Source organism: Zootoca vivipara, chromosome 3 (assembly GCF_965207765.1).
Source record: "Zootoca vivipara chromosome 3, rZooViv2.hap1.1, whole genome shotgun sequence".
Taxonomy (NCBI): domain Eukaryota; kingdom Metazoa; phylum Chordata; class Lepidosauria; order Squamata; family Lacertidae; genus Zootoca; species Zootoca vivipara.
Genome location: NC_142586.1, coordinates 48,017,275 through 48,030,306, shown reverse-complemented (window position 1 = coordinate 48,030,306; position 13,032 = coordinate 48,017,275). Strand labels below are relative to the sequence as shown.

Sequence of the window (13,032 nt, the reverse complement as noted above, 5' to 3'; positions counted from 1 at the left end):
AGGAAGAAGAGCTGTAGAGGAAGAAAGCCACCCAGGCCCACAAGGGTAGATGCCCCAAATTAAAGGGTAGATTATTTGGTTCCAACCCACGCAGGACCTGAAGGGGGACCAGACTGTGGATATTTAAGCAGCATTAGAAACTCCCATTGTTCCATGCACATTTTTCAACAGGAAATTTCATTAGCGTGAGCAGTTTCTGAACTCTGGGTGCAGTACTGCGCCTAAGATTTCTGATTAAAATGCAGAGTGGAAGGAAAGGAGGACCTTTTTCTGCCTCCCCACTTCCAGCTGCTCTCCAGCTGGAGAAGAGACCCTCTTAAGAATATTAGGAGGGTGGGAAAGGAAGGACCAGACCATGTGAAAACATTAACATAATATTTTAGCTGCAGTTCAATTATTTTCAGCTTTGTATTCTTGTTAAAAAGAAAAGTGTGCCTAGACATTCTGTTGTTGTACCCATAACCTAGGTTTAAGATGCCATTTAGCTCCTAGCTTTCATATCTCAGTTTCTAACACTGTATTTAGGCTAAGTCAAGAAGCCACCCCATTAACTGTCCAGGACAGCAGAATCCATTAAGTGCTCCCTGGTGGAGAAGATAGCAAGCAGGACACAGTTTTCTGCACCAATTGGAGCTCTGGGTCAGAGCTCTGCAACAGTTAAATAAGGTATTTTTAAAAAATTAAACACATACAGTGGACGCTCGGGTTGCGAACTGATCCGTGCAGGAGGCACATTCGCAACCCGCAGCGTTCGCAACCCGCAGTGCTGCGTCTGTGCACAAGCGGGTTGCGATTCGGTGCTTCTGCGCAAAGCGCAATTTAGTGCTTCTGTGCATGCACACGCACCAAAACCTGGAAGTAACCCGTTCGGGTACTTCTGGGTTTGTGTGCTGCACAACCCAAAGAGACGCAACCTGAAGCGTCTGTAACCCAAGGTATGACTGTATTTACCTTTTAAAAAGTGTATGACATAAAGCACATAAAAATAATTTGGCAGAGAGCCCACAGAATTGAACCTAGGCTGGTGTACTGTCTGTCACAGGTGCTGGGGGTGCATTTTTAAGGAAGAATTGGTGTGTGGGAAGGTTTAACAAAGGGTCCACAAAATGCACTTGCCACTACTGTATGCTACCACCTTTAGTCCCTCTTCCCCAGTCACTACCAGGTACTGGTATTTCAAAGGAAATAAGATCAGGAATTGCACTTTACCAGCCAGCCTTAGGTAAACCTTTGTAACTGTCAATTAAAGATATTATAACCTTATTAAAGCAAATACAAGTCTTAAGGAAACAGTTAACAACTGACTTACAATGTTTACCTTATTTTACACTTATAGTTTATAATAAATAAATAACATATTGTAACTTGTACTTATAAAAGTGTGGCTGGCTAAAGTATCACAGCCACTGTGTTACAGTTAAAGGTGTTGATAAACAGTATAATACAGACATATCATATTTGATGGGAGCAATTAGAAGGTGAATCAGCTGTGGATAAAAAAAAAGCTAGTTCTCCACATGCTAAAGAAAAAGTGAATTCACCGCAACTTGCCTTCTACATACACATAATGTACAAAGAGGGCTTGGGTCTATCACCTATACATCTACTTGAAGCTGTGGCTTTAGGCCATGTGAACATCTACAATACAACTTTAGATCTAGAACAGGGCAGCCCACAGCTACAGGCTCTGGTAGAAGTTGGGAGGGGGAAATGTTCTACAATATGCTTCCAATAGCACATGATATCTAAAGCCAGCAAAATATCTTAGTGGAACAGCCAGGACACCATGCAATTAGACTAGTTTGTATCAGTCTTCAAATGGCTAAGCTGAAAAATGTTTTGCTAGTTTAAACTTATTTCCCAGAAAGGAAATTAATGCACTTCTGGTCTAATGTATTATTACCTGAAATTCATCAAAGCACAAGAGACAAGCCTCCTCACTTATTTCAGCAGCTACTGGGGCTATTGGGTCATATGATTTAGCCATTAATCCAGGTTTCCGTTTTGGCAGGTTCTGTTTAAGGCTATGTATTCCTGAAAAGAAGACAGTGCACAGACAATAAGCAAAAACTAATAAGAGATGGTCTAAGTAAGCCTAAATATAGCATTATGCTTACCTATTAGTAAAACCAGCAATATGACAATGAAGAAGAAGAAGAAGAGTTTGGATTTGATATCCCGCTTTATCACTACCCGAAGGAGTCTCAAAGCGGCTAACAATCTCCTTTCCCCTCCTCCCCCACAACAAACACCCTGTGAGGTGGGTGGGGCTGAGAGACTTCAAAGAAGTGTGACTAGCCCTAGGTCACCCAGCAGCTGCATGTGGAGGAGCGGAGACGCGAACACCGCTCTTAACCACTACACCACACTGGCTAAGTCAAAAGTTAATTTAAAAATACATTTTAAAAGTTGTCTATTCGACTTTTTGGAGGTTTATTTTATTTTTAATCAGTATTGCTTTGTTCTAGACCTTGGATGAGAATTTGCATTACCAAATCACAAAAAGAAAAAGAGCACTTCTGTTTGGAAGTTATATCATTGAGGGGGGTGGGATAACCACAAAGTATTGTAAAATAGTAATAAAATTAATCTTCATAGGTTTACAAAATGGTGTGGGCAGCATGGAGGCAGGAATGTAGCCTTGATTGTTGAAAACTACATCTCAGGAAATGATTTCAGTTAACTGAGTCAGTCACAGAAATATGAAGGCCTGTGCAACTATAGTGAGTTGGCTCACATGTAATATTAAGCCAAACCATGTCTTAGTGTGAATAGGCAAGTGAATAGAGCAAGTGTAAGTAAACAGAGAAGCGGGAAAGGATATAAGGAAGCTGTGAAGAAACCTCACATAAAGTCAGGGAACATTAAGGACTGAACGTTACTAGAATGGGAGGTGGAAGAGGTCCGTGTGCCAAAGCACAATGAACCCAAATTTCATGTTTTGACTCAAAATAACTAAATATTTCAACTACAGGTCCTTAAGAAGGTGCACTGTGGATAAATAAAACTTCTTATCCCACTTAACATGCCACCTATTACACAAAGCATTACTAAACTTGCAGACAACAAATTACTAGAAATATGAACTATCATCTTATTATGGTTGTGGGAACACCTCCTCAAGCACAGACCTAGGGACAAAATGATGTATCTATCTATTGATACTTTTTACATTTGTGTGGGACAACGAGCACTGGAATAATAATATTTGTAGAATGTAGGACATCACAGCAATGTGTAATCAGCAGCCAGATATTTTAGTCTACCTTATATATGAACAGGAAGATGCCTGTGGTTGGTTGCATAAGGAAATCACTCACACTCATTTGATGGCCTTTTCCGATATTCCTAATTTGTTGTCCAAACATCTCAATTCCATAATGTTCACTTGAGTGAGAGTGAGAAACAGAAATTATGTATCTGTTTCTCACTCTTCCTCCCCCTCTTTTTTAATACTCATTTTCATGTATATTTCTATCACTGAATATGAATGTAACAGGAATGCACAAGACAAGATCTGCTTTTTAGTTAAAACTAAAAGTCTGTAATCATGCAAATAACTATGATGTCACACAATTGGTCTACTGCCTGCTGATGCCACAGAAAAAGTGAAGTCTACATACTCAAGTCTTGCAGTAATTTCCCCACAGCAATTTCTAGGGGAAAGGAGCATTTGGGGATAACTTTCTTCAAAGTGAAAGATCAGAGGTCCCCCAGAAATAACCTATAAAAATCCCTTCTCTGTTTTCAAAGAATAGCTCTCCCTTCTGTCACAGCACAAGGATTCAGGAGGAGGAGGATGACAAGACATTAAGAGGCAGACAGTGTTATGAACATAAGACATATCCATACCATACTGTACTTCATCAAAGAGATTTAAACTTACTTTTGTGCACATCTAACATGAAGCCATGAAAATGGACTCTCTTTTTTCTTTCTACCTCTATATGAGAATAAAATATGTCCATCACCATTGTCTTTCCTGTGCCTTCAAATAAAAACACACATATCCAACAGGTTGTTAATTTAAAACACTATGTACTGATTACAGTAATGACTGTTCATTAGCATCGAGCTAATGAAATCATAATCGTGATCTGAACAGTACAAAATCATTATCTTTGGGAAACAAGACTTCAGCTTATGTGGATGGAATTGCTTGTATTATCAGAATCTGAACTAAATATAATATCAGAACCAGCAACTGTAATTATTGCTTCCATTTGAAATACTTTCAGCAGCACACATTATGAATAAATGTGATGCCTCTCATCTTATTTTCCATTTTTATGTATCAACTACAAATGCAGCCTTGTTTAATCAGACCAAGGGTCCATCTACCAAGCATCCTGTTTCCAATCGTGGCCAGACAGATGCATCTGGGAAGCCCACATAAGCAGGGCATCAGGTCAGCTGGCTGACTACATTGTATGCAACCCAGTACCAAGCCTTCAGAAGCACACTGCAACTGAATCTGAAAGTTGTATGAAACAATAGCTAAACTTTAAATTTGATGCATTGCAAAAGGAACCAAATTAATATGGGTTTAACGGTTTCTTCTTCAATGTTTGTCAGTACTGTAGATATATCTGTCTTGCACTTAAGGATAAAGAAATACACATTTTTAGCAGCTCAAGGCAAAAATACTTTGATCTATTTAGTCCCATTACCATCAACAGAATTAACATTTTCCAATGACTAAGTATTATTTGAAAACATTTGCAAATTTTATACTGGAAAACATTCAGATATACTTCTGCTAAACTTACCAACATCTCCATAGACATAAAGACCTTTGGGGGGTTTATGTCTGGTAAACAACTGAAAATAAAGAAAATTATTCATTATATTTTATTTTGCTCTGATAAAAGCTAAATAATGAAAATAGACACAATGTACAACACACATTTATCAGGTACTCTGTCATTTGCAGTAAGTTGAGTCTGGCTTAGTTTTTACATACAGTGAAAATATAAGAAAAAACAAACTTTGATAGCAGATGGTGTCCTATCAATGCAATGAATTGACTGTTGGGTTTAGGCAGAGTCCAGATTAAATGGATGACTTTGGCATCATCATCTAGTAAGCCCAATATACCATTTCTCAGGCATGCTGCAAGGATTGTAGGAAAAAGGATATAAGGCTGGATTATAACATATATACCTAATAATATCCCGGAAAATAATGTTTGGGCTTGTTTGTTTTTTAAATGTTAAAGTTCCCATTATGTTCAACTAGGAAAGGAATTAACCCTTTAAATTAAAAGAGTTGTTTCAATAAATATGTGAACCTTGCTTCCTAACTCACCCAACTTGCATTTCTGAGGACTCCCTGTACCCAGATCTTTACAGCTTTGTCTTACAGTTTGTGTCAATGTTACTTGGGAAATGTTAAATCTATACTAATTTTCTGTCCAAGACAAGTCTTCAGAAAAATGACTTCAACTAATCTGAATTTATTTTTAGTTTTATGATGCTGGTATTTTCTCATGGTTGCTTAGATCTGTACCTGGGAGTACAATTGTCATACAATTAGCCTTTCTGAAGTAATAGTGGTGAGGATGGTGATCTAAAAATTCCTCTCAAAACAGAAACCTCATAAATGGTCACCAGTGTTTAGCACTGGTGTGTCTGCGACCAAAAAATCATGTTGCAGACATTTCTGATTATCAAAATATTCTATTGGCTAGTTGATTCATAGCGATTAAACTGCACTTTAGCTTTACTTCCTGCTGCTAATATTTTATTAAACACATACCAATAACCACATTTCAAAGCATTTAAAAATAAAAATTGCAAACTAGTACATATCTGCAGCAACAAGAACCACTTCAACACACACAACAACAAAACTCCACAAAATAAAACTATGGAAAAAGTCCATAGTCTGTAAAAAAAAAATGCTATTAGAAAAATGCAGATTTTTTAAAATGTAAATTTATACTTGTCTATCTCTTCAGCTAACTGGTGTGTGTGTGTGTGTGTGTGTGTGTGTGTGTGTGTAAAAAGAGAAATCAAGTACACAATTACATCAGTGTGGCTATTTGCAACCATGAGAATTACATGGGTTATCTGTTTTTTTAAAAAACCAATAATGGATACAGGGTTTTGATCACATAGGAGATATCATTGCATAGAAACAGGCATCTGCGTGTGAATTGCACTTCTTCATCTGACCCCATATGTGCCAAATGGATGTATATGTATGAAATAAGGTGGGGACTATAACAACCACTAAATTGATCAAGGTTCCATCTATATTTCCTAAGATGGAGAGATTCAGTAATGGTGATATTTCTGGCCAGCATTATATGCAATTCCCATATTTATGGCTTTGGAAGAAGCATCCAAATTTTTGGAACAGGATGGCAGGATGTTTTAAATGCATCAACTATACATATATAGTCAATCTAATGTAACATTATATAATCTGGTATTCTTAGAAGTACTAATAGTGGTCAGTCAGGCAGATCTATTTGAAAATTAAAGATAAATAAGCTAGCATCCAAAGAATTATCTAACTGGTTTATTGTGCCCAGTGTGACTTTAGAATAACATTTCTTGAACAGAACTTGCATGGAAAACAACTTTTGAAACTTGGGAGTTTGCTGTACAAAGAAAACAAGCATAGAACCATTAGTAAAAGCCTTTGATCTCACCTCAAGTAGCTCTTTGGATCTCAATCACTTATATAAAAACAATCAAGCATGCTGAAATATTTCTCTTTAGATTTTCAACCCACTACATCATTTGCTAAGCAACTGGAGAGAATTATTTTTACATATGCATGTAGTAGTGGTAGTGAGACAGGTTTCATCAATTTCTGTGATTGCATAGATATTCACCATCATATTTCACAAATGTACTAATTTAGTTATTGCTTTTACATTTTTTTAATGTAACAGAGCTGAAACAAATTAAAGTTCAATTTTTTTGATCTCATGTGGAGCTGAGCAATTTCTAGACTGTGTTTCAAATAAAAACTGCATTTTTATAAGTATTTTCCTCATCAGTTTCTCAAGTTTCTTTGCCTTTTAAAAATCAGTATATTCAGCAAGCCACACAAGCTAACTATTACAACTAAACCACTGGAAGATTTAATTTAGAGCCTCAAAATTCAGTGGACATTTGCAACAAGGTTTCAGATGTTCTGAAACTGTTTCAGTAATAGTTAGCTGCAACTACTGTAGTAAATTGTGCTGTGAAAATACAACAAGACAAAATTAGGGTTGTTTCTCTAGCCTGTCTGTTTTTAAAGGAATTGTTTTCAAAATGCTTGCTTACTAATATTCAAACACTGAACAAGGAAAGAACAAATAAATAAGGGAACAGAAATGGTGATCTGCATTAGAATACTTAAGAACAGAGTAGAAAATTGTGGAGATTACATTTTACATCGTTAACAGTCCAAATACAACAGCTCCCTTTTAGAAGAAGAAGAAGAAGAAGAAGAAGAAGAAGAAGAAGAAGAAGAAGAAGAAGAAGAAGAAGAAGAAGAAGAGTATTTATAAGCGTTCTGGAGTTAAAGTTGAGCAGTGAGGTGGACTAGTTTATAGGTGACACAAGTTATTCAAGATGGCAAACTTGTAAGCAGCACCAACAAAAAAAGTACTGTATCTCCAAACCAGAAGACTGAACAACAGTGATGCGCACTGCAGAGAGTGGATGGAGGAGAAAGAAAATCTTAATTGCATGCATGTCGAGGGGGGGGGGTCAATACTTGTGCTAAACAGAAATCTTTGGATAACAGAACAACATGTACTGAAAATATCAGTTCATTATTAAGAGGTAATCCTCATAGCATTGCTCATGACTGAAGCTGTGGGGAAAGGTTGTATGCAACTGTGGAGGGGATGTTTGATCTAATGGCCAATTCCTAATATAGGGGGGGGGGTTGAGGGGAGAATTATATCTTGTGTTACAACAGCCTTGTTAAAAAAGATAAAGAAGTAAATATAAAAGTAATAGTGTTAGACTAGTTTTTTGTTTTTAAAAGTTCTATATTGCTTAACTACATATATTGCTTAACTACAATGGTCTCTATGGGGTGTACAAGAAATACAACACAGAAAAGGTATAAAATCAGACTGCTGAAATAAAATGCCTGCTAGAATAAAAAAGTATTCAGTAGGTGCCAGAAGTTCAACTGGGAGGGGGCCTGTCCTGACTTCAACTGAAAGAGAGTTCCACAAAATTGGGTCCACAATACTGAATACATGGCTTCTGGTAGATGCGAGCCATGCATCTGAGCCATGGGGGCGGCTGACAGTGACTTCCCTCATGTAAGTCCTCCATGATTAAGCAGGGATATAAGTGATTAGGTGGTCCTTGCTGTATCCTGGAACCAAGTTGTTAAGAGCCTAGTAAATTAATACAAGAACATTCAACTTGGCCTAGTAGCATATGGGCAACCAGGGTGACCACTGGTGGTGGTGGTTTATATGGACCATTGGTCTAGGAGTGCAAGGTTGCTTATTACAACCTTAGACTCAACTGCCTACCACTATGTTCTACCCAACTCATCTCATCCACTTTGTCCTGTATCCCCACATATTTCCTACCCTTTTCATATTCACCTTTCCATGGGTCTTCTTAGTTAATTCCCAATACATGACAATACAAGGGACTACTGGCATTTTCCTCTCTGTAGCCTAGTGGCTTGAAAGTCTAGCAGCAATGATCCAAAGACTTAGGCAGAAGTATCAAAGGCTATGGGATCAAGTATAGTGCAATACAATAATCAATTTCTATCAATCATTTCTGTTGACAACTCTGACAGTTGTGTTCTGGCAAAAAGTTCTTTGTGGGACCAAGGTACAGAATTGCCTTCTGACAGCAATAATGAGCAATTCTAATGGTGAATCTGTTCATTGGGAAGTGGGGGCAATGGCTTTCACCATGATTTTGGTAAGCACATAGGCAGATGTACTGAAGTTCATGGAACAGTGGCAGCTAGACTATATTGCACCTCATGCTACCGCAGCCTTGCCACTAGTACTTTAGCTTGGACTTATAGATTAGGTAAAGCCAACCAACTGCACTTTTGCATGATTAAAACCAAAGCAGGTTGCCATTGTGGCAGCCTGCACAATCAAGCGGACATGGGACAGTTCATCATCAACAAAGAAAATGGGATTCACAAAGCATGGGAAAAAATTAGTAGGGGAATACAGGTAAAGTTTTGTAAAATATCAGTGACCAGAGGAGTTCAGATATAGAGCACATAGAGCTCCCACATAAGAAAGGCCTTCCATGATGGTTTTAGGCTTCATTTTTTCATTGAACTTGCAGAACTCCGCAGCTAAAAAAACCAAAGGGGAAATGATGTCATACCTGGGCTCCATATGTGCATCATAGGATTTTGGATCAGAACCCTTTTCAACAGAAATATATAAACTGGTATACTAAATTTGCTAAAAATCATTTTGTGAAAAGATCAACTTTTAACAAGTTTCTCATTTAGACAAAGAATGTAGTGCAGTGGTCATTGCTATTTTTGTAACTGTGAGATGAGGCCTGAAGTCCCAGCTTTGCCTCACAGGGTGGTCCTGGATGTGATATTCTCAGCCCGTGTTTCTCATGTGTAAATAAGAATTATTAAATGTTACCGTCTACACAATTGTTGCAATCAGAAGTAAGGGAAAAAACCTAAGTTGAACATTAAAGACTCTACAGTAATGCCTAGTGACAGAATCTCACCTTTGATAAGATGTGCTTTGGACTGATACTGTAGCCTTTAAGGCTTTCATGTAGCTTCTGCAGGCATTGTACAACTTTTCGTTGTTGCTCATCGTTCCTCAACTCCTCGGCTTTGATCAGAAACTCATAATGTTCTAAAGGTCCATTGCAAATTAACAAGGCTTTGGAATTAGCATCTGCTCGAGTCCCACTGGCAGCTTTCTCAGCTGCCTGAACTGTGTAAGCTGTAAAAAAGAAAAGTGGGGGAGGTAAATAATGATTTATTTTATTGTCAATGAAAAGCTTGAAGATTCAGAGACATTCTTATATGTTCAAATATACACATAGCCATATCAGACTCTTTTAGTCTAGGATGTGCCTATTAAGCTCCTCATGCTGCAGTCCTATACACACTTTCTTGGGAGTACAGTGGAACCTCGGTTTATGAACACCTCGGTTTACGAATTTTCAGTTTTTGAACGCCGCAGACCCATCTGGAACAGATTAATTCACTTTCCATTACTTTCAATGGGAAAGTTCGCTTCAGTTTATGAACGCTTCAGTTTATGAATAGACTTCCGGAACCAATTACACCCATGCTTCGGGTTAAGTACGCTTCAGGTTGAGTACTCCGCGGACCCGTCTGGAATGGATTAATCCACTTTCCATTACTTTCAATGGGAAAGTTTGCTTCAGTTTATGAACACTTCAGTTTAAGTACTCCGTGGACCATCTGGAACAGATTAATCCACTTTCCATTACTTTGAATGGGAAAGTTCGCTTCAGTTTATGAACGCTTCAGTTTATGAACAGACTTCCAGAACCAATTGTGTTCATAAACCGAGGTACCTGTCCTTCCGGTATATATGTGTAGGATGTATAGGATATGATAGGAGGTTTTGTTATCTGGTGTTGGGACAGAAGTAAGATAATGAGATGCACTTACACAGCCTGCTGAAATCTCCTCTTCACCACAAATATAAAAAAGTCTTCTTTGGAACTGGCCAGCATAGACAAAAGTCAAATCTGTAATTATCCATTCTTCTTGCTCTGCCTTTTGTTTCATTGCTCAAGTTTGAAATTTTTATTAGTTCACATATAGTATTCTATGACAATTTGCCTAGGACCAATTAGCCTAGGGCTAAAAGGAGCTGAAGTCCAAAACAGTTGGAAAATAGGACACTGAGGAAGGCCAACATAAGCTTTAATGGACTTCAGTGCATTTCACTGGATGCATAAAATGTTTTAAGTTTACATTACACAGTAAATTCACTATGGCTGCATAAAACACATTCTGGAAGCTTGTGTGCAGCATCTAGCAGATTTTAGGCACATCATTTATGAAAATATTTCTAAACCACCGTAAGATAAAATATCAGGGCTGTGAACAAGAAAACATAAAACACAATAAAAATAAATAAAATGACTGGTTCATCCATTTAAACAGCTGCAAAGGATTGGCAGCATAAAAATATAGTATAATAATAATCAGAGCTTTTTTGTGACAGTACTCACCCGTACAAAGTACCAGCACCTCGTTTTTTTTAAACCGAAAAAACACTAATAATGATGATAAAACAGTGTGTACAACGTTGCAGGGAAGCACTGACATTTTGAATTCTTCAAACTTAAAAGATAGGCAACAGAAAATCCCTTCATGGTGGACAAGTATTCTGAAACATCACAGTCAAAAACACTTCTTATCTGAGTTATTATTATTTATTATTTATTATTAATACCCCGCACATCTGGCTGGGTTTCCCCGCCACTCTGGGCGGCTTCCAACAATACCAAAAGACATTAAAATATCACAGATTAAAACTTTAAGTATCCTTAAATGCCACAGAGAATAAACGCTCCTGTTCCAAAAGGCCCCATATTTAAGGTAGTGTGTGTTGTGTTAAGTTGGCGGTGAAGGGAAGCCCGCAGAACATCTCCAATATGTACATTTGTTCCTGAGGAAGTCGAGGGAGGAGAAGCAGCGCTCCTAGCTATCGAAGAAGCTCCTCCTGGCCAGAGGCGACTGGGGCTTTGGCCCAGTCACTACCCGGCGGTGAAGCACAGGAGCAGCCGCCGTTTGACAGGCTGCTGCTGCTCCCCGTTGATACGGGTCAGCGTAACTCTGGGCAGTGGGCGCTCAGCCCTCCGCGGCCAGGACCACGCCGTCCCAGATCTAAGCGGCACTAACCTTTCCGCGGGGCGCCGGCTTCAGCCCACCCGGTTAGCAGGAGAGCAGCGTGTCGAGCGGCAGCCCTTAGAAAGCAGCGCCCAGTAACCAAGGGCGACACGGGCGCCGCCATCTTGCCGAGACCCCCCGCCTACCCTTTTCCTTATGAAGGAAAACTTTATTGAGAAGAAACGGACGCAGACAGCCACGAGTCAAGCCGGTTCCAGTCACCTTCACCTTGAGGCGACGTTCCCGGCACAGACTACACGCTCCAGAATGCAACGCGCCGCTCCCCTCGTGCCGATGGAAAGCAGCCGGATACAACGGCATGCCGGGAAATGTTGTTTTTAATGCCCTATGGTGCCAGAACTGGGAGATCGCTGGGGTGAATAAATGTGCACCGGGACCGCAGCAGGCTGAGTAGACAACGTGTATTATTTAGCTACACGTCGTGCATGCCCTTTTGATCCCGTGTAAGAGACTGTACATTGCACTAGTCTTGCTGCAATAGCTTAATAATTGACACCAGGCAACGCAAAACCCCGTTAGATGAGAAGTTACTCAAGATGACGTGCTTCCCAATCCTATGCGAAATAAGCAAAATAAGTTCATCTTTTATGCTGAGGCAGGAAAAGAAGTTACGTTGCAGGAAAAGCAATCTAGGAGGCTGTCCATAAAGCAGGCCTTGCCCCATATAGCAAACAGTTTTCCTTTCTTATGCCACTTGGCATAAAGTTTGTCTAATATATAAACAGCATTAATACCTCTTTTTAAAAATAAAAATAAAGTAATTTTTACATCACTACCTGCCATATTATTGGACTTAATGCCAATAAATGCATTGGAATGACAACACTATAGTACTATTATTCTTTCCTTATTTGATTTGGATTTACCCCTCACACCCCTACAAGAGCTAACCAGTGCCTTAAATCTCAGCAAATTCTTGCTGCGTCGCACATCCACACCACACATTTAAAGCACTCTTATACCACTCATGGCTTCCCCCCTCTGGGCAAAGAATCCTAGAGACTAGTTTTTCAAAGGTTAGCGGATCCCTTACAGAGGTTAGCAGATCCCTTACAAACTTGTTAGCGGATCCCTTACAGAGCTACAATTTTCAGCACTCTTAACAAACTACAGTTCCAGGGATTCTTTGAGGATTTTTTTAAAAATGTGGTTAGGGTG

At 39.0% G+C, this 13,032-nt stretch overlaps 1 protein-coding gene across 1 annotated transcript in view; it reads right to left on the bottom strand.

Moving 5' to 3' along the window:
• Positions 1 to 12,122, bottom strand: part of AFG1L (AFG1 like ATPase) — a 56,246-nt gene extending 44,124 nt beyond the window's left edge. The window contains exons 1-5 of the mRNA XM_035109283.3: positions 11,866 to 12,122; positions 9,699 to 9,922; positions 4,770 to 4,821; positions 3,887 to 3,988; positions 1,904 to 2,034 (exon numbers count right to left, since the gene is read on the bottom strand). Coding sequence (XP_034965174.2) covers positions 1,904 to 2,034; positions 3,887 to 3,988; positions 4,770 to 4,821; positions 9,699 to 9,922; positions 11,866 to 11,977 — 621 coding nt within the window. The 5' untranslated portion in view covers positions 11,978 to 12,122. The remainder of the gene's footprint in view (positions 1 to 1,903; positions 2,035 to 3,886; positions 3,989 to 4,769; positions 4,822 to 9,698; positions 9,923 to 11,865) is intronic.
• Between the last annotated feature and the right edge of the window lie 910 nt (positions 12,123 to 13,032).